Source organism: Hydra vulgaris, chromosome 02, assembly GCF_038396675.1.
Source record: "Hydra vulgaris chromosome 02, alternate assembly HydraT2T_AEP".
NCBI lineage: Eukaryota > Metazoa > Cnidaria > Hydrozoa > Anthoathecata > Hydridae > Hydra > Hydra vulgaris.
The window spans coordinates 36,613,919-36,637,458 of NC_088921.1; the positions used below are offsets into that span (position 1 = coordinate 36,613,919).

General features: G+C 24.4%; 1 protein-coding gene across 3 annotated transcripts; it reads left to right on the forward strand.

The window, feature by feature from the left end:
• Nucleotides 1–310: 310 nt before the first annotated feature.
• LOC100200152 (protein kinase C and casein kinase substrate in neurons protein 1) lies at nt 311–21,741 on the forward strand. 3 transcript variants are annotated; one of them, XM_065790767.1, is made up of 7 exons: nt 311–529; nt 609–1,204; nt 13,383–13,609; nt 15,790–15,910; nt 17,983–18,108; nt 20,583–20,758; nt 20,970–21,741. In XM_065790767.1, exons 2-7 carry the CDS (start codon nt 629–631, stop codon nt 21,202–21,204), a joined length of 1,461 nt encoding a protein of 486 aa, XP_065646839.1. In that variant the 5' UTR covers nt 311–529; nt 609–628; the 3' UTR covers nt 21,205–21,741. The 3 variants fall into 3 exon arrangements, with proteins under 3 accessions (XP_065646839.1, XP_065646838.1, XP_065646840.1); XM_065790766.1 differs by having other exon boundaries at nt 354–374; XM_065790768.1 differs by lacking the exons at nt 311–529; nt 17,983–18,108.
• The last annotated feature ends 1,799 nt before the right edge of the window (nt 21,742–23,540 follow it).

Consider the following 23,540-nt stretch of genomic DNA (forward strand, 5'->3'; position numbering starts at 1 on the left):
TAAATTTGTTCGAGTAAAAAAATTATTGGCGCGATCCGCATTCCTTTAGTTATTTGCAATTAGGATGTTAAAAGATATCTTTAGTGTAGATTGTATGATAAAACAAGTTTTATACAGTAATTCATACTTCGATGACAAAAATAAACTGATCTTAGACATTTAAATAAAATAACTTAACAGTTTAAAAGATACCAGACAGTTATTTATTAAATAATGAATAATAAGTAGGAATAAAGGAAAAACAAAAACCAATACCGGCGAATGCCGACCGTAATTTTCGAATAAATATCCATATTTAACTCAATACAGACGGAAAAGCAAACTTGCTTGGATATAACAAGTTTATTTTAAATTAATGTAATGAAGATTGTAATGTAATGTTATTACTTGATCAAATTAATTTAATTTTTTGTTATATTGTTTCTCTAAAGCTATAAATTTTTAATTCGTTTGTTTTGTGTTCGTCGAGCGAAATAAAAAACAAACTTCTACACACTTGAACAATATTTTTTTTTTGGTAACAATTTTGGTAACGCATTAGTTGTTTGTAAAAATAGTATTATTCATATATATAAAATGCGAAATTACAACTTGTGAATTATTTTTAGAAATATTATTTTTTGTATTTATGGCTAATCGTCGTGGAACTACGAATAAAAAATCTAGTGAAATGGGATCCAATACTATTAATAATAATAACTTTTGGGATATTGATAATTATCAGAGGTGTGTTAAAAGAATCGGAGAATCTAGTGCCTTATGTGACGATCTTGTCAAAATGTTTAATGAAAGGATAGAAATTGAAGCAAAATATGGAAAAAAATTAGACGATTGGCATGAAAAGTGGTCTAAAGCATTAGAAAACTCATGCATGTATGCTACCACAAAAATAGCTGCTTTAGGAACTATTAAAGAAGCACAAGATAGAGCTAAAGTTCATATGGATTGCTGTATGAAAATGCAAAACCAAGTTATAGAAACAATCAAAAGATGGAAAGAATCAAATTATCATCATAAAATATTTGGACTCAAAGAAGCAAAAGAATACGAGCAAGAATTTGCAAAAGCTCAAAAACAGTGGGCAAACGCATACAATAAAATTCAAAAAGCAAAAGGTAATTATCATAGTGCATGCAAAAACCGTGAAGCATGTGCATCATTGTTGAATAATGCTAAACAAGATACAGAAACACTACCAGAAAAGGTGATTTTTTAATAAAAAGTTTTTAAAAGAAGTGAATTTTTTTTTTCTTCAAAGTTAAAGTATTTAAAATATTACAAACTATCACAAAAGTTTATTTTTGTTTATTTATTTTAATTTGTTTACTATGAACCATTCGTTGATTTATTTATAAAAGGTCTGATTTTTTAATTTTCATTATTTTGTTGAACATTGAAATATGACTAATTCATACTAAAAGAGTTTTTTGCAAGGCTTTCAATGCATATATAAATTGACAGTTTAGCCAATACAATTTAAATATGAAGGAAATTTATTGTAAAAGTGTGCAAAATATTTTATGAGAGAAATGATCTTTATCTATCTATATATATCTATCTTATTGTTCCTTTAAAAATCATTTAAAGTCATAGTGCATTGTCTCAGCCTGTGCTGCAGGTGTTTGTCTAAATTATATAATTTTTGTTTATAAGTTAATTAAACATGGAAAAACTGAAGAAATTTTTTAGCCTACTATAATATATGATACTTTGTTGTGTACATTTTCTTGCATATTGGGATATCTTTGAATAGCATTCAACGTATCCCTACAACATAAGTTGTCAAACAATTTTAAAATATTTCATATCACACATATAAAATATAGTAGTATTATATTGATATATCATGTTTATAAACTTTAAATCATACATGCAAGCATTAATTATACACGCAAATTATTTTTAGAGTCTGCAAAAGATCTTTAATTAAAAGTACATTTAAAAAATGTACTTTTAATTTTTTTATAAAAACTAATAGTTTTTAGGCCATTGAATTTAAACTAATAGTCTTTTGAATTTAAACTAATATTTCTTTTGCTAATTTACACAAAATGTGTTTATTTTAAACAATTGTTAGAATTAATTTTGTGTCCAAGTCTGGGTGTTAGATTGCCTAGCATAAAGTCCAGATTTGAATCCTATAGAAAACCTATGGAAAGTAGTTAAGGGGAAAATTAGTAAGCTTATATTGATGAAATAAGATGCAATATTGAAGAAGCACTCTGAAAATGCTGGAATTCTCAGGATATAACAAGGTGTAACAGCCTGGTTGAGTTGCTGCCTCAGAGAATCAAAGAAGTATTAGCTAATAAAAGAGGATGGACTAAATACTAAACAAATAAATGACAAATAAGAAGAAAAAAAAATTTATTGGGAACTTTTTTTTACAGTCATTTTAGTTTTTCTACCTAGTGTAGTAAATGTTTGATCGTACACTTAGAGCTTTTGGAGAGCTACCAAAATATATGTAATAGTATGAGGTTTCGTTCATTTATTATATAATTATATCTAAAAATAGTTTTCTGTATACTTTTTTCTGCAACTGTATAGGCTACAGGGCTCAAATTAAGCGTATCGCCCACAGTGCCCTAAACTAGTATACGGGACCAATTTATGACTCTTGCAAAAGTACAATTTTGTCATAAATATAAATTTCTTTTTTTTCTTTACTTTTAGATATTGATTAGAAAAATAATAAACTCTTGTAGCAAACAAAAAAATTCAAATAAAAAAGACTAAGTTCAACTTTCAAATTGATTTTTTTTTTTTTTTTTGCATTTAAAATGCAATTGTTTATTTTTTTGTGTGAAACAGTCACTCTTTTTTACTAAATGCTTGAGATGATATTTTAATTATAGAAAGGGGTTAAAACTTGTCAATTTTATAATATATATAATAAGGCCTTTATATATATATATATATATATATATATATATATATATATATATATATATATATATATATATATATATATATATATATATATAATATATTAATTAGTAAAAAACACTTATCTAACTTTTATCTTCTACTCGGAGTTTCACCATCGCTGGATCATCAGGAAGGATCATCTGGATCATCAGCTTCCTGATGATCCAGCGATGGTGAAACTCCGAGTAGAAGATAAAAGTTAGATAAGTGTTTTTTACTAATTAATTATTGCTCTGTTCTTTAAGAACATTGAGCACTCTATTTGTAAAATACACTAACATAATTTACATATATATATAATATATATATATATATATATATAATATATATATATATATATATATATATATATATATATATATATATATATATATATATATATATATATATATATATATATATATATATATATATATATATATATATAGGCCTTGTTTTAAATAAAAAAAACAGCTGAGCACATTAGTTCTTTGTGATTTTGACATCATAAAGTTATCTTTATTTTCTATATTTATTTAAAGGCATTAACATTTTTTAAATTTTACAAAGTTTACTGCAATAAAACAAAATTACTGCAAAACAAGTTTAGTTTACTAATTAAGAAAAAGAAATCTAGAAATGTTATTTTGTAAATGTACATATTGTGGAACGTCTAATTTGTTTCATTTTTTTTTTTTTTTAAATTTTGAATAACTAAACTTAGTATTACATTTTTTATTATAATTTAACATAAATTAATTTACTTCTTTTCTTAACATATATTAATATAAATGAATTAAAATATGTTATTTTTTTTTTACTAATCAAAAAATATTACTTGTTGCAAAGAAAAAAACTCAAGTTAATTGCTTTACAACTTTTTCTTTTGCTTTTTTTTTTTTGTGACAAGCAAAGATCTAACTTTCCAAGTTCCATTTATTAAAAAATATATACCGTTATGATTTCACTTACCTTAAGACTAAAAAGTTAAACATGCTTTATGAATATTTTTGATGAAAAGGAGGGGAAAAAACCGAGAAAATAAATAACATTTTTTTTATTAATTTATATAACTTTTTAATCAAATTTCTTTCTAAATTATAAGGAAATTTCTAAAAAATAAGTTAAGTGCCAGTTTATGCTTTAAAACAAGGCCTGATATATATTAGGGCTCTGCGAATTAATTTAATTCACAAATCAAGTGTCGCTTCGGCTCAAGATTCTATTCAAAAAAAGTGATTCAAGTTTTTCGAATCACTATTTTTTGAGTGTTGTTGTTTTTTCAGATATCCAATGCTAAGATGTTATCAAAATATTTTCATTTATTTCAGTCAGAGTAATTGTAATTGAAAGTAATTGTAATACCGCTTCCAAACAATTGTTAAAATATTATTCGGAGCAAAATATTTTGGGTTGATTTTTTTTTTTTTGAAAAAAGATGCTTATATATATATATATATATATATATATAGAGAGAGAGAGAGAGAGAGAGAGAGTGAGAGAGAGAGAGAGAGAGTTCTATAAATTGTTAGCTTTGGGAGTACGTTAAGGTAAAAAATGATTCTTTTTCCAACATATACGTCACTTTTAATTACTATTGACTTTCGTCCAACATTTGCGTGTTGTCAGAAAGTTAAAACCATTAATTTAATTACAAATTATTCGTTTTTTTTAAAAACCGCAAAAACGCAAATTTAATTGACCAGAATGTTTTTAAAAACATTCTGAATGTTTTTAATAATATAAACAATGTTTTTATTTTAATTTTTTTTAATAAAATGTTTTTATTTCTATTACTGTAAATCAAGCACGGAGTGTTGCTACATTGACTATCTTATAGCCTGACTCGCAACAAAGTGCTGCTACATCGACTGACAAATAGCCTGACTCGTAATGGAGTGCTACTACATTGACTAACAAATAGCCTGACTTGCAACAGAGTGTTGCTACATCGACTATCTTTTAGCCTGACTCGCAAGGGAGTGCTGCTACATCGACTGAGGGTTTGGTTGGGGCAGGCAGTCTATTAAGTAACAAAAAAAAAATTCTGGTCTTGCATTTTAATTTTAACTTTTTGTCAACAAAATACGGAAAAACTTTCTGACAACCAGTTAGGAGTTATATATATTATATATATATATATATATATATATATATATATATATATATATATATATATATATATATATATATATATATATATATATATATATGTATATGTATATGTATATATATATACACATTAAATATACGTATGTATATATATATGTATATATATATATATATATATATTTATATTTATATATATATATATATATATATATATATATATATATATATATATATATATATATATATATATATATATATATATATGAAGACCACACTGGAAGAATAATCAGAGTCACACTTTTGCTGTTTTGAGAAAATCAGTTTTTAAGATTAAGAACATCGTTATGTAGTTCAATTATTATGTAGCTTAAAAAACCATAACTCAAGACTCCAATCGTTTTTCGATTAGTCACTTCAGGTAGACCAAGTATGAACCCAGGGCTACAATAAAAGGGCAATAATTCAAAAAAATCAAATTTGTGACTCTGATCATTCTTCCAGTGTGGTCTTCATATATATATATATATATATATATATATATATATATATATATATATATATATATATATATATATATATATATATATATATATATATATATATATATATATATATATATATATTTATTTATTTATTTATTTATACAGTATTTTTTTCTATAAAAACTCACCTGTATTTTTTTTTTTAACACGCAATGCGTTACAGTAGTTGTATTCATTTAAAGTTTTTTCAAAGTAGATATTATTATAGTGATGAGATTTTTTAATACAAAATTAGAAAATACTCACAATTTTATCAAGGACGATCTTGTTAATTGGGGCTATATCTTAAGATAATTGTAAAAGACAAATCAAAAAGCATTCTTGGCTATCGCTTATAAGGGTGATGCAGGAGTTATCAGACAAATTCTAATTTCATTATTTGAGCATAATAATTAGTTTTGTGGTTTTATGCGTAGGCATAAACGTTCTATAAAATATAAACTTTATTATTTGAAACACAATTATTTAAAATGTGGTTAAATGCAGCTGAACGAGTATCTTTTCGAAAGCGACTAAAAATGTTTTTTGTAGATAAACCTAATATTTAAATCAAAAAAAATCGTAAATCATTTTGAAAAGGAAGGATTTGCTCAAAGTACAATATATGATAACCTAAAAAGACTTGAAACTGTTCAATCGTTTTCTTATAGAAAGCACCCTGGTCGTCCGACATCCTGGACTAGAGAAAAGAAAGCCAAATTAACGAGACTTGTCAACAATCGAAAAGGGGTCAGTCAGAGAAAAATAGATATTAAATTCGGTGTAAATCAATCGACAATTGGTTGTCAGTTAAAAAAAATTAATATTAAATATAGAAAACGTGAAAAGACTCCAAAATACATTATAAAACAACAAATAAAGGCAAAGAAAAAAAGCAGGAAACTAGTTAACCAACTCTATAACACAAAATCGCTTCTAGTCATCGATGACAAAAAATACTTTTGTTTTGCAGGGGACAACATGCCTGGAAATTCTGGATACTACACAAACAACAAAAAGACATGCCCAGAAAGTGTTCGTTTTATAGGAAAAAAGAAATTTCCGAAAAAATTATTTATGTGGATAGCCATATCTGACGGTGATATGACCGAGCCATTGTTTCGCACTTCCAAGGCTGTAGCGATCAATTCATCAATCTATATTAATGAATGTTTAGAAAAACGACTTCTTCCATTTATTCACAAGTATCATGGAGACTTTAACTATTTATTTTGGCCAGATTTAGCAAGTTCTCATTATTCTAAAGATTCTCTAAATTGGATGGACCAGTATGTCTATTACGTTGATAAAGAATCCAATCCCCCAAATGTGCCTCAAGCACGACCAATTGAAAAACTAAAACTACAAGAAATTGATTTAAACTTTTTACAGTCGCATATGAAAGGCGTCAGAGCAAAATTGAGATCAATTGCAGATGGTAGTGATTTTTCATATAAAAAATAATATATTTTTATTAAAAGATAAATGCTTTATTTTAAAAAAATATAATAGTAGTTTGTTTTTTTATTTATAAATAAGTTATTGACGTTTTTATTTTTGACGTTAGTATTTATGTGTTAAAGTAAATGTAAATGCATCCATAAATTTGTTTATTAAAAGTGTAATGTTGCAGTGTCAGTTAAACGTAAACAATATGAAGTTTTCACACGCTTGGTCTACTGGAGAAGTACTTTATGCTAAAATTAATTGTAAAAACTGGCTCAGGGGGGCTGTTGTAAGCATGTTACTGCATCATTATACTAACTACTTGGCTATAATAAATCAGACATAATACTCAAAAAATACCTAGAGTTTCAGGAACTTTAATGCAAGTTAATGTCCATATTCTTTGTGATCAAATATTTTCTTATATAGCGAACTGTTGCTTTCTATTAACTGTTGCTGTAATAAGAAACTTCATAATCAAACCATTCTTTAGATTTCAGAAAGTAAATCTTACGTTGTAATTTTGATTTCTTCTTTTTTTTTGCACTTAGTTTGATTTTTTTTTTTCTTAACTGGAGAGTTAACTGAGAAGAAGCTCTTTTAAATAGAGAAAGAAAAGCTTTTTGTAATTAAACTTTGAATGAACAATAATGGAAAGTTAAAATAGCTTTCAATCAAAGTTTTTTTAAGTTATTCTTTAAAATAAAAATGTATCATTATATTTAAATTATTTTTAATAATATAACAATGGAATGTTTACTTTTATAGAGCTTAAAACAAAGCTTTATTTGTATATTAAAATTTTTATTATATTATTTAAACAAAACGTTTTCAACAAACATTTTACCAAAATTAAATAAAAAAAGTAAATTATGCAATTAAAAGCATTTGATTAATAAACGTTTTAACATAAGAAATTTTTATAATTTAATTTCTTAAAAACATGTGCTAATTATTAACAGTTATGACTTCAAAACTTTCATTCTTTCTTTACAAAAAGCAAAAACTGGCATTCTAATTTAAACAGAATGACGAAAGTTAATAGAAAAGAAGGAAACTAAACTTCTACAATCAGACTTTTAAAATGTTGCTTTACTGTTATGTTAGATTAAAAAACAATTATCAAAAGATATTTCGTTCATAAAAAGTAATAGCCTTTCGAAAACAATCAAATCGCTCGGCTGGGTGACTCAATTCCATCAAAACATTATTTCCAGTAGCCCTTCCAAAGATTCGGTTGGCATTAGCCATTGGGCAACCCCGAGTGTACACCACTGATATATAAATATATATATATATATTTATTTATTAAAGCCTTCTGAGAAGGTGTTTAGTGTAGTGCATTATTTGACCATGCATATAATATTTTGTTTTGACCACTTGGCCACAATACTTTGCATGGTTTGAGGATTTGTGTGTTTTAAAAATGCGCTGAAAAACTAAACTGAATAGTGAAATAAAAATAACCAAACCACATTCTGAAAAGATCAACAGTTTTAACAAATAATAAAGCGAATATAAGATAAGCCAGATATAATAAAAGCATAAAGTTAATATATTTTTTTAATTTCAAACCTTCCAAGTTATTTGTTCAGACCTAATAATATTTTTAATTAAAAGGTGTCTTAATCAATACTTTAATGCTAGTACTTTTAGTTTTAAAGTATTCAATACTTTTTAACTAGTTTTTTACATATCATAATGTCAGTGTAGCCCTTGGAATGTAATGTTTTATAAATAAGACACAACTGTTAATTCGGTATTGGATGCAGGCTTACATCCTTTTAAGGGATTTTTTTAATGTTTTATTCACTAAGTAGACAGAAAATATCAAAGTTTCAAATTTTTAAATAATTAAGTTTCGAAGCAATTTAGTTTGGATTATATAACTTTCAAATTCCGATTTTTCTAAATTATTCTTTATCATTCGATAAAATTTAATTTCTCTTTTAAGTCAATGGTTTTTTGTTTTTGATTTTTTCTTCAGTTTAGTTTGTTTTTTTCGGCACATTTTTAAAACATGCAAATTATCAAAACATGCACATAAAAAAAAATTATTTGAATTTTAAATAAAATAGCTTTTGAAAAAAACTGCAAAACAAGCATTGTATTTAAACTCTAAATAAAATCGTTAAAATAAAAATGAAAAAGCTAACATTTTATTTAAATTTTGGATAAAATAATTATAATAGCAAAAGTAAAACAAATGTTTTATTTAAATTCTTAAAAAAATAGTTAAAATTATAATGGAAAAAATAGTTTTAGTTAAATTTTAAGCAGAATTTTTATAATACTAAACAAATTAATTTAAAAAGTAGAGCATTAAAATAAATGTTTTACTTAATTAAATCAAATCAACACTTTATTTAATTGACTAAAATGTTTATTTTAATGTGTTTTTTAGATAAATTTGTTTTTATTTTAGTTATTTTATTTAAAATTTAAATAAATTCTAAATAAAATAATTATACTAAAATTTAATTTAAATAAATAATAAAAAAATAAACAATAGAAAAATTTATGTTTTGTTTAAATCTTTATTAAAAAAATTTAAATAAATATTATATAAATATTATAGTTAAATAAATATTTACAATAAGCTGAATAGAATAAATATGATAAATATATTTTTAATGATTTGAGATTTTTGCTTATTTTACAGAAAACCTGTCTTGGGCCAACATAAGATTTATAACTTATCTTTATTCATAATGGTTGAAATTTGGAACACTTATATAAATGTCAATTCTTTCTTATTTCTGTGTCATCCTTTTGATTTTTTTTAAAAAAGACTGTTTTTTAATGCGTTTATATTTTCAAATTTGTCATTTTTAATGCAAAATAAAATTTTTTGATAGATGACATAATTTATTGAAATTTCAATCTTTTATGCAAGCAAAAATAAAAAATTTAATTGATATAACTTTTGGTTATGTTATCAAATAAATCGTGTACACGAAATAAATGTGAAAGAATAAGCTTTTTTTTTTTTTCAGTTGTTGTATTAAAGTCTTTTTAATTGCTTTGTATTTTGTTTACAAAATGTTGTGGTTTCAAAAAAATATGTTAGTTTTTAGATTTAGCTTAAAATTAGTTTTAAAAATGACAATAGAAGAAGACGTAAGTGAAAAAATTATGCACAAATATTTACAAAATCCTATTAGTAACTACAATTCAATAGCAAAATCGTTGCAAATACATCCATACACCGTTAGTCGTGTTATTCAACGTTATTCTCAAACAAAATCGATCAAATGCAAATCTGGTGGTGGAAGAAAGGAAGGTTTTAAAGATAGAAAACTAGTTAGAAAACTGGTTAACAGTTTTAAGAATAACCCAAGCCTTTCACTAAGGGAACATGCAAAAGTATATGGATTTTTTCATAGTTTTGTTGCAAAAGTTAAAAACAAACATGGTTTTCATGCTTTCAAAGAAAGGCGGCAGAAAGTTGTATGACAATTTTATTTCTAAAAATTTTTGTATTATTGAAGACGATGAAACTTATATAAAGTACGATCATCAACAAATTCCTGGTGCTGTTTATTATATTGCCAAATATAGAGAAATTTAAATACACAAAACATGACAAGTTTGCTAAAAAAAGCTTTGGCAAGCTATTTGCAGTTGTGGCAAAAAATCAGCACTTTATATTTCTCAGTCCACACTTTCTGGTCAAATATATGTTAAAGAATGTTTACAAAAACGCCTTTTACCTCTCATTAAATCACACAATAACAGACCTGTGTTCTGGCCTGATTTAGATTCAATTCATTATTGTAAACTAGTTATGGAATGGTATAAATAGAATAATGTAAAATTTGTGCCTAAAACAGAAAATCTTCCAAACTGCCCAGAATTGAGAGTTATTGAAAAGTACTGGGCTATTATTAAAAGAAAAATGAAAAAAACAAAAAAGCTTTGCAGAAACATTAAAGATATTAAAATATCATTTAAAAAAGCATCAAATAGTTTTGATTCTTATTCTGTGTGCAAGCTTATGGGTACCACTAAAGCAAAAGCTCAAAATTTTATTAAATTCCCACAGGAATAATTAATTTTTTTTTTTAATGTTTGATCTTCTTATATTATTGTATTAAAATTATTACTTGGTTCGAAAAAAAAATTGAGGAGTACTTTTTTTAGTCGTTTTTCTACTTTCACATTTATTTCATGCACACGCTTTACATTTTCCAAAATGTCCTGTTTTACAACAAATCTTTTAAGTTTTAGGTGTACGCTTGTGTTGATGTATTATAGCAATGACATAATGTCTAATGTGTTAGATCCCAAGGTGTTTTCTTAGGAGTTTTATTGAAAAAACTCATTGATTTTGAAGTAAATAAATTTATGCAGATTTTTTCTTTTCAAATTATTCTTTAATTTTCAAAGTTTTTAAATCCATTTTCATCAACATCTATTTTCATGTAATAATTTTAATAAACTTTTTTTGATTTTAATAATTGTTTTATCCATACACTCTATCATTAAATTATCAATTACCATTTTAACCCCCTTTTAAAGACATTTTTTGTAGTGTGATTTTAAAATTAGTGAAGATTGAGGATTGTTTTACTGACTTATATATAATCTCTATTTCAGTTAACATCAGGTTTGATTTTAAAAAAAAATATATGCCCACAAAAACTTTAGTGAGTGCATAAAAAAGCCCTTGCTAAAATAATAAAGGTGTTATTATTTTAAAATTGCAACAAATTTTTTTTTATTAATCAAATACTTTTATGAAAAAGTTGTGAAAACACTTTTATATATTAATTTTATTTAGATTTTACATAAAATGTTTCACTGTTTTTATAATAGCTATTTTATTTAAAATTTAATTTTTTTTTTATTATTTTGATTTAAAATGTAAATAAAACATTTGAGTTTCTGTTTTTGTTTTAATTACTTTGTTTAATATTTATATAAAGTTTTTTTTTTGTTAATTTTAATTATTTTAGCTAGAATTTCAATAAAAAGTTCATTTTGACATTTTGCTTTTATTTTATTTAGAATTTATTCAAAACATTTTTTTTTTCACTATTTTAATTTTAATTTAAACAGCAAATAAAGATAAATTTTAAAAATCATGCGCGCCAGTCTAAAAATGACCATCTGGCCAGCACTTTTTTGTGCACTGGCATTAAATTTTTAAAAAAGAAGACATATATATATATACACACATACATAAATACTTTTTAGTGTACAAAATATTAATAAAATTTTCAATCTTATGTAAAAATTATGACATGTAGTATTTCTGTATAATTACATTCAAAATTATGTTTCATAAAATATGATGAAAGTATTGTTATTCATCAATAAATTTGTTTTCATTTAGCATTTCATAGCAGTACTATGCAACCTTTATACAAAAAAAAAATTATGCTAAATTCAAATGCTAGAGTAGCTATCAATGGTGGTTTATTTTAGACAAAAGCATCAGATATTTACAGGGTGCCGATTGTCACTTTGTATAATGAGATTAAAAACCTAAATCAGAAATTCATTATTTCGTCAAAATAATATCGGAGAAAAATACCTTATTAACGGAAAATCCTGTGTTCAATAAAAGCACAGACAATTACAAAAGATCAGTTTTCTTTATTAAAAACTTTATGTACCTCAATTGTTTTCCAGGTGCCGTTAAAAATATTAAAACTATTAAAAACAATGTTAGCCTAGCAGTATTTAATGTACTTAGGTTACATCCTGTTAATGTTAAGGGGAAAAAAAAGCCAAAAAAAGTTTTAAAAAATATTGTTCTTTTACTGTTGGAAAAAGTATTTCTTAAGATGATTTTCAGGCAACATTTAAAAAAATGTTACACTTCCATCACCTTCTGTAAGTGAAATTGGTAATATTTCATTTGAGTTGTCTAATATTCATGTATATACAAGACAAATTACTGGAGACTCTTTATGCAGGTTCTGTTAAACTATATCCATTAAAACAAAACCAATTGGGTGTTCATTATAAAATAATATTCTAAGTTTTGGTTATAATAATTTTATGTGAACTGTTGCTGTTTTTATTGAATTTTAAAACAAAATATACATTGTTGAATATGTTTTATTTTTAGAGCAAACATACTCAAAGTTACCCTGTTTGCAGGATAATTTTAAATGGCTAACTAAATAAATATTATTTCATTTAAATTTCCTTTCATTTAAATTTATTTAGAATTCGAACTATGTAAGAGTCAATCATAGCCCCATAGCATTTTATTAAATTACAATTGTTGTCAATAATGAAGTAAAGCATATAAAAATATCTCAAAAACATTATAAGTAATCCTCAAGTAACCCCTGACAATTACTGCTTCATGCAACATCGCATTTCTTACTAAAAGCACATGATATTCTTTATCAATAAATAACTTACCTTTTTATTTAGATAAAGAAACTTGAAGATTCATTACGAAAGTCTGAAAATGCTGTATCCACCATGCAGCAAAAGTATGATGAAAAATTGAAAAGAATATCTCCTTTAAACATAACATATGAATCTGACATGCAACAAGTTTATAATAAATGGGCTAAAGATGAAGAAAAAAGACTAGATTTTCTGCAAAGAACTCTTATTGATTTTCATAAATGTGTCAATATTTATGCTGATCCAAGGTCAATTTTTCATTCTTTTTTTTTTTTTGTTTTATAACTATAATTTATTTTTTGATTTCAAGCATTCATAACACTAAAGTATTTTACATAACAATGATAAATATTTCACTATTAATATCAAATGGTTTTTTAAAACACAGGACTTTTATTTTTAATCTGTGTGTATTTTAAAACATTGGTCTTTAACTTATGGTCCACTTAATAAATTGAATAATTTGTCTGCCTCTCCAAGCTAAATTTTTTGTGTCACAGCTTATTTAACTATTGTTAATATGTATTTTATTTATTTTTAAAATTCTTGTTTAAATTTTTTTATTTAATTATTATTTGGAATAATAATTAAATAAAAAAATTTAGTAATTTTAAAGATAGTTGACATATGAAACTTTTTCAAAAGATTCTGGTTGTCAATTTATTTTTAAATGATAAAAAATTAATACATAAGGTTAAAGATAATTTTTGAATATTTACTCGTATAAAAATGATTTTTTAAGATATTCAATAAAATATAATATTTAAAAATATGTTTAAATTAATTATGCTTTAAAAAAGGGCTTTATTCATTTACAGACAAAGAAGGGAAAGACTTCTTAGCGATATTGTACTTCATTTAACTGTTATTCATATTTTAGATAATGATAAAGATACTCGACTTACTGGCTTTCATAAATTATTTGAAGTTTGCTTTTAAATATTTTTATAATAATAATTATAATAAGTTTATGTAAACCCAGACTGTTGTTGTTTTTATTGAATTTTAAAACAAAACAATGTTTTTAATATGTTTTGCTTTTACAAAAAAAATATTCAGATCTTTAATAAAATTCAGCTCTGATGGGTTTTTCTGTAATGATGCTAACTCCCATAGCTTACTTGAAGTATTTTGAATTCAAAGCATGATGGTTTTAATGTATTAATGGATTAATAGCAGTTACGGGTTATCTAAAAAGTTAATTACATGTATGTTAGATAGATATATAGAGGTGTGATGGCTTAATTATAACAATAAAACATCTAAATATTTAAGATAATAAAAGCACTATTTACCAAGTTAATAATTATTTTATTAAATTTCATAGTTCACTATTTTCATTTTGAACTCTTTACCAAAAATAGCAAATATAATTTTGAAAAAAAAACTCTTGCCCAGTTATTAAAAGATATTTTTTAGATGTTTAAAATACATTTTAATACAATTTTATACCTCTTTTAGACATATTAAAATGTGTTTTTGCTGGGTGAGAAGTATAAAAATTTATACAAAGATATGCTCACTGATCGCAAATTTCATTTCTGAGAGTGCTATGTCTTTTATTTCAAAAGAATAAGAAAAAAATATTTTCCTAAGAAAAGCAATATTTTGGATTGGAGTTATAGTTTTATATTGAGCGGAAAATTGCTGTTAAGATTAGTTTTAGAAAAGAACCCTGGAGTTTATAGTTTGAGTTCTAGAAGTGAAAACAGTGAAATCACCATGAAAGTACCATGCTCAACTTGCTTCTCCGCGCAGTGTCTTGTTTGTCAAGGTTCACAGTTAAAGAGTTGAAAGAGAATTGTACCTACTAATATATAAAAAATTAGACTCCTCGACTGTAGTGGCTCCTCAGCCTTTTGGAGGTGAATAACATTAAAAAAAAAGAAAATGAAAATTAAATTCCAAATAATGGACAATGAGCTTGCAGCACATTGAAGTAGAGAAGAATGGTACAGAGAAATTGTTAAAAGTTATTATAATATATAATATATATAATAACAGTTATTTTATGTAGTATAACTAATTAATAAAAAATAAGCCCTAATACATATAAATGTCTACATAATAATCAAGTTTATGACTACAAAATTATCCTAAATAATCAGTTTAAATTTTTAAAACTTTAAGTCAAAATGAATTGTAAGCTAAAGAATAAAAGAAAATCCTAACGATTAAAAAATTGCATAAAGTTTATTGCAACTTCGCTAAAGTTTTACTAATTATTTTTGCGATTCTTTTTTTGTTTCTTTATTGCATATTTTGCCAAATACATGTACTGAAGTCTTTATATTCATTTGTTTGCATTAATGCTTCAATGAGTTTTTAATTTTAAATTTAAATCACTTAAAGTCAATGTAGACTAAATAAAAATAAAATTTTTTTATTAAATTTGGTTTAATTTTTAATTTTTTTTTTTATATTTTAGACTTAAAGAGTTGTTTGACAACCAAATAAATGCTGCTTATAATGCTAAAATTCAATATGATGTTAACTGGTGGTCAGAAAATTTTGGTGCTGGAATGCCAAAAAATTGGCCAAAATTTGAGGTATATTAAATTACTTGAAAATGTGAATTTTTCTAAATTTCAATAAAGTTTTACATTTTGGTTGATTTATTTAGGTATAGACACAGTGAATTATACATTGACTCTTTATTTTGAACTTAAAATGGATATATATTGAAAGAGGGTCTTGGTTGTTGCAGGGGTTAGTCATAAGAAATTTGCAGTTTATAAGCAACAAGTTAAGCTATGGAATTATTTAATAAAAATAATTCATGATTTTTTTTTTTAATATTTATTTAAAAATTTAAGACCAAGTTTTTATTTATAAATACTTTGTTTTAATGTTTATTATTATTATTATTATTATTAGTATTATTATTAGTATTATTATTAATAAACATCTTATAATTCTAAAAACATTAGTTTATAAACATTATTTTATTATACTATAATAAAAATAATTGTAAAGATTTTTTATTTCTTTTTTTTTGCTGGTATGTTATAGTTAATTCCCAGTAAGTAGAGTCCCGGATAACTTGAATTTTTGTTATCTACATTATCTAAAAACTGTTTTCTACAGTCCTATGAAAGCAAGAACAATTGCTTTAATTAGCTCATATCAAATATTAGTTTATTTAAACCGTTTTTCTTTGTCTCTTGAAGGTTCAAGTCCACAGGATTGTACATTTTTTACAACATTTTTATTGATTTTACAACAGGATTTATATTGATTTTTTGATCAATATAAATCAAGATTTTTATATGTTTATATAGTTCTATATATTCGTATTATTGTACCTAAGGTGCTAAAAAAAAGTTTAATACTCTAACTACTTTTTGATTATTATTTGTGGTATTTTTGGTTGTCAATAGTAAGAAGTGACCAGGGTTGAAATTTGCCCGGGCTGGGGCAAGGGCCGGGTTTGATAAAATATAGCCAGGGCTGGGTTTGTTACTGGCGCTGCATAAACATTTATACATCTTAAAGTATATATATTTTTTTTATTCACAGTTCATGTTATATTTTGTATATATATGCATATATAATTATCATTATGATCAACATGATCATCATAATCATCATTGCTATTATCCATCATTATCATCATCATCATCATCAGGCTTTAGCCTTCCTTATTTTTGCTGTTTCTCTAATATAAAAAATCTAGAGCATTTTTTTCCTTAACTAAAGCCCATTCGTACAATATGTAAAGTAATCTCTTCAAGTTTTCTTACTTCTACCTTTACTATTTAATCCTGAAGCTGTTACCTCTCTACATGCTGATACCTAAATCATTTTAATTTTCTCTTTTTAGCCAAGGGTCCTGGTCACTTCCTAATCAGAAGACATATTAAAACTACAATTAAGTTGCATGCAATAAAAATCTTCTTCTATAAATTACATAAGAAACAAATAATCGGTTATTATATTATAAATAATAGGTATTTCTATGACATTTTTTTATTCAATTTATACTATTTGTACAAATCAAAAAAGGTTGTTTGTTTTTTTTAAAGATTTTTAAACATTTTTTAAACTATAATTCCAAAAAAACCATAGTTCATTAGGTTTCACCAAAAATTTTATCCATTGATTACTATTTTTATTTTTATTATCAGTTTTATTACCCATTGTAAATATAGTTTACTATATTTATTTAGATTTTTTGTTAAGTGCAAATAAAACAAAAATAAATCATTAAGTTATTGAATAATTTAAAATAATTAAGTAGAATTGATTATTATATACTAATTGTTAACTTTATAGTAATATAATTATATAGTATAATATTATATATAATTATTACTATAAAGTGTATAATATTAATATTATACACTTTATAGTAATAATAAATGTTTAATAAATAATTTACAGTAAATAGTTTAACTTATTTACTCAAAATTATTTATTAAACATGTGTTATTAAGCATTTAATTTTTAAGTAAAATAAAGACTATTTATGCTAATAATTATTATACTGTTGTGGAAGTTGCACATGTGCACACACAATCATACACACATCACCTGTATCTAATGATCTTGTTTCTATGATTATTTTTGCATATGTGTTTTTGTTTTAATTTGTTAGTAAAAAGAGGTGCTTTTCTTGTAGGGATATTCACCGCTTGAATGGCATCATTGGAACCTTTGTCACTTAGCTAGAAATCAGTCTAAACAGTTGAGGAGATATACAACTAGGCCTAGACCTTATGAGCTTAAAAGCAGGATAAATGTCTTGGTAGAATGTTGTGTCTTTTTTATCCTCATAGTATAAATAGAGTTAATGTATTATGTGATCTCACAGATGTATAGTTAACATGTGATGTAATATCACAAATGTAGTAAAATTCGAGTTCACTTATTCTTTGTAGTTATTTAATTTTCATGAGATGTTATTTCATTTTGTAAGTAAAGCTTATATATCTAGTAGATAGGCTTATGTATATATAGGTAGATAATGTTTATATGTATAATAATATAGCTTGTTTGCTTATAAATATTGGTTGGTTGCGGATATTACTTTCATCGGTTGATTATTAATATTATTTTATAATCTATAGGTTGGTTGGATTTTCTTACAGACTGATCATTTTAAATTTTAATCTTATAAAATATAGTAAGAGATGATATTGAAAGATATTGAAAATATTGGTTAATATAAGATTAAAGCATTTCAAGTTATTTTTCTTTAATAAATTTAAGACTTAGGATAAAAAAAAATTGTGGATGATTAACAATTTGAACAAAATAATAACATTATTTATCTATATGTATATTATTTTTTCTTACTTTTGTAACTCTGAGGTTTAGAATGTTTTTTTAAATTTAGTAAATTTTTTAAATTTTGTGCAATGCAACTGAGTCAATGGCTGTAGTTTTTCTATTGCTGCCATTTTTTAAATTATTTCCTAAATTTTATGAGGTGTAATAATTTAAGAAAAGAATTTTTAAACATTTATTGATTGATATTTATGTCATAACTTATGACTTAATTGTCTTAATTTATATAAAATATCATTATACAAGCTTTTATTAGGTCATCAAGTATATCAAATTGTGCAGAGGTTTAGAAAATTTATTTTTACAAGATTTAAATTACTTTCTGTCTTAGCAAAGATATTAATATTTTTTTATAAAAGTATAATAATAATAAAATTATTCAAATATATTTTTTGATTATATCTTTCTCTTATCTCTTTATATTTGTTTTTTAAAACAAAAAACAAATATAAAGAGATAAGAGAAAGATACAATCAAACCGCTGATTTAGGATCCCCCTTCCCTTTTGTACAAACCTGTACATTTTCAATGACACCCTCCCCCCTCGCCAACCCTCCGCTTACACCCATTTTTTATTTATTTATTTTTTTTTTTTCAAAATATATTTTATTTTAAAAAAATAAAAATATTTATATGTAAATATTTTTCTCATTATAAAGAAATTTAAAAAAAATTAAGACTGAAGTCAGAAAAAATAACACAATACTGATTTGTTACACACATGAAATTCAATGTTTTAAAAAAAATAAATAATAAAATTAAGCTTAGAAGAGATAGTTGAACCGCGTACATACTCACTGTCTTTAATACCCCCTTGTACATGTTCGTACACTTTTGGAAACCCTCTCCCCCTCCCTTCTTTCCCCATACCTGCGTATGTATTTTATGGATGGCCCCTAATGCAAAAGTTTTATTTTATTTTTTCCTATCTGCTTTACTTTAAATATTTCTACCTGCTTTACATTTTTTGTTCAAGATAAATTTCTTTAGAATTTAAGATTTTTTTTTTTTTATTGCCTTCTTTTTTTTTTTTAAAGGTGTCATTTTTTAAAAACCAAACATCTTAGTAGACAATTTACTTGAGTAGAATTCTAAATGTTATATTTGATTTGTATTTTTTACACTTGTTGTTAAGTTGATTTTAGTTTTAAAAGTTATCTAGACTTAAAACCAATCACTATTTAGAAATTGTTGATTAGAAATGCGAGAGAGATATAAAGCTTATTGATACCTTTCAAGTTATCTTTTTTGCTTCTTTTTAATACTTTATTTATTGTTTCCAATATGCATTGTGGCATTAATACAACATTCGCATTGTTTAAAGTAACTTGCCATTATTAGGCAGTTGAGGTAATTTAATTGTAGTTACCTTACCAAACTTACTTTCACTAAGGGTTGAAGATGCTTGTAAACATTGGGCTTCCTAATTATAGTATTACTTTTAACGAACTTAGTCCTCATCTGCAGTTCAATGCCTTCTAAGTCATTCAGTTGCAAAATATTTCTTTCGCACTTCCATAATATTATATTTAAATTTAAAAAATGTCATGGAAGCCTATGCAAACCACACAAGTTCACTGTTAAGCTTTTTAAAAAATGATGTGAATAACTTGAGTTGAGCTATGAAAAAATGATTTATCTATAGACAATTTACATTAATGGTGAAAAAAGGAAATATGTTGCTTATACAGCAAATTATTTTAAAATAATTTTTAAAAAGCTGTTTTAGTTGCATATGGAGCCAGTGTAACGGCTATTTTTTATTTAGCAAGTTTTAACTTCTTTTTCTATAAAAGCTTGTTTTAAATTCAGTTTGCTTTTTGCAAAAAATTAGATTTGATTTTGCAAACTCACAGTAGCAAAACCCTTGGTAACATATACATACATGGTATCCTGTTGTATAAATGTTTTTTAATAAACATTTTTTTAAAGGAACCTGGAGAATCAGTGATCGAACCTCATCAAATTGCGCCTGTTGAATCATCTAGCAGTTTTCATTCCAACTCTATTAATCAGAGAAATGGAGTTAAGTCTCAACAACAGGTTGTTAGCAATACTGTATCTAACTTGGCAAGTAATCCATTTGTAAATGGCGAACGAGATGCAGGGTAATTCTTGTTTTTAATGTCTTGTTGCTGGGTTTTTTCAAGTTTATACTGTTTAATTATAATAAAATGCTTCCATAAAAATTTTATTTTCATAGTTTTTCATCTTTTTTTTTTTAACTAGAAGTTTTAAAAATGTAAAAACCTGAAACCAATGCATGAAATGAATGAAATTTAATTGTTTATTATAAAAAAACATTTTTTTAAATTATAGAGATGATGACGATGACGATGATGAGTGGGATGCTCCTTTGCCAGAATTGATTCCTGGAGGCGGTATTCGCGTTCGTGCAATATATGACTATACAAGGGTGGAAGATGATGAGTTATCTTTTAAAGCTGGTGATGTACTGATTAAGCTTACAGAAGAAGATGCACAGGGTTGGTGTCGAGGAAGTTTTAATGGACAGGAAGGATTATATCCTGCTAATTATGTTGGGGCAATATAAAAATTAAATATCTAGTATTTTGTATATAAATTTTACTATATATATATATATATATACATATATATATATATATATATAGATATATATATATATATATATATATATATATATATATATATATATATATATATATATATATATATATATATATATATATATATGCAATTATTATTATTTTCAGTATATCCTATATATATCAAGTAAACATTTTTGTTTCCAAATCAAACCATTTCGATAGTCCCATTGTCATCAAAAGATTACCTTTATAATTGTTTTATCTTTTAAATTAAAAAAAAGAAAAGATAAAACAATTATAAAGTAGCTTTTGTATCTCTGGTAAAATTAGCTTGCTATTTAATGTATTCTTTGTATTTTTTAGCATTAGTCTTTCTTTTTATAATATACTTGAGTTTAATTGTATTATAGCCATGTTTATTAGAATATTTTACCATTTATATTGTATTTAATATTTTGCTTTGTCAAATTAAGTTTTAAAAACACTGTAGTATTTTTAGTATTCATATTGTTTCAGTTTCATTTTCGTTGAAAATTTTTATATATTATCTTCTCTGGTTCATAGTTATTGGTTATGTAGATCTTTTGCTGATATATGTGTATAAATATTTATAAATATATCCTCTCTATCACTATATTATTTATATACACACACACACACATATATATATATATGTATATATATATATATATATATATATATATATATATATATATATATATATATATATATATATATATATATATATATATATATATATATATATATAATTTGTGTATTGAATATTAATGAAGTTTATTTATTTCCTTACGTTGGTTTCTTGTCTTTTTCTTTTTGTAAAATTATTTTAAATTAACGACTTTCAAAAACGAACTTTTAGAAGAGATAAAGTTAAATTATATTTTCAAAACATTTTTGTTTTTAATAAGCAGGAAGTTGTCTCTTATATTGTGTATTTCTTAAATTACGAAATATTATGAACTTTGTTGTGTGCTACAAGTTATATTTTATCACTAGTTGAAAATATTTTTCAAAAAAAAAGATTTTTTTTTTGTCATGATTAGTAGTATTTAAAAAGCAATTCTTGTGTTTTAAACTATTACAAATAAAATGGATATAAAAAAAAAAAATGCAACATTAAAATATTTACAATATGTTAACATTTATAAGGAAATGACGCAAAACAAAACAAATTCTTAAAAACTTCTCAAGATCTCTGTTTAACGTTTAAAAAACACTTTTAATGCCGACATAACTAATTTAACCGATTAGATTTATATCGTGTTAAGTTTTTAATGTCGACAAAAATTTTACTTTATTAATAGTTTATTGTAGGCCTAATTGTTTGAGGTTTTGTTTATGCTAAAACTTGCTAGAAGTGAGATGCCTAATGTTTGGGAATGGCCAGGGCCGTCAAGAGGGAGGTTCATACGTCCCCCGGGCGTTAGAAGGCGAAGAACAAAAAAAATTGTAGAAGTACTGAATATTAAAACAATAACTTTTTTTTGTTGTTTCTATTGTTTGTACAGTGTGTATATGATCTATATTATAGTTGAGCTAATTAAAAGAAATTTTACAGTTAATTAACCAACTGGCTAAAATTAAATTCCCATTTCAATCTTTAATAACAAGATAAGATTTAAATACAAAATAGTAAAATAATCGTTTTAGTTGATTTGGTATAAAATAAATTTACATCGTGATGTGCTTAGCAATTAACTTGCTTTATTTATATTTACCAAAGAACTAAAACTTTAAATAATTTGTCTTTTTTCTTTAGTCGGTGAGGACCAGCCCAATAGGCCATGGCACGAGGCCCCTAAAAATTAAAATCTTTTTTTTTTAATTTAATTAAAAGTTTTAATGTGAATGAATCAATAATGCAAATAATTTTTATTATTTTCTACTTCATTATTGTAAATATTTCTGTATACTTTTTTAATCTACGAGTTTTTTTTTAATTTTAAAACAAAATACGTCATTAATTATCTTGAAAGAAAATTTAATCACAATTTTAAATAAAGGAAGAACAAAAATTAAATCTTAATAAAAGATTATGTTTTATCGAAATTTTAACACTCCTAAAAGAATCCTTAAATTATATCAGCCGTAGCGCAGTGGTTAGCGCGCTCGCCTCAGAAACTAGAGACCATTGTTCAACGCCACCTCCGGGCAAGTTTTATAGCATCGGTAAGGAAAGAGGCGTAAACTTCTTTTCAAATGCTCTTCTGTGGTGCTCTGTGATAAGTTTTTCGAGTTTGTTGATTGTTTATCTTTATTTGTGTTGCTAACACTATCATAATTTACAAAAATGGTTTTA

Excerpts from the sequence above, each read along its gene's own strand:
- LOC100200152 (XM_065790767.1), top strand. The coding sequence starts at position 629 with ATGGCTAATCGTCGTGGAACTACGAATAAAAAATCTAGTGAAATGGGA. Across the intron at positions 15,911-17,982 it reads AAAATTGGCCAAAATTTGAG|GGATATTCACCGCTTGAATG; the intron begins GTATATTAAATT and ends CTTTTCTTGTAG. Across the intron at positions 18,109-20,582 it reads AAAGCAGGATAAATGTCTTG|GAACCTGGAGAATCAGTGAT; the intron begins GTAGAATGTTGT and ends ATTTTTTTAAAG.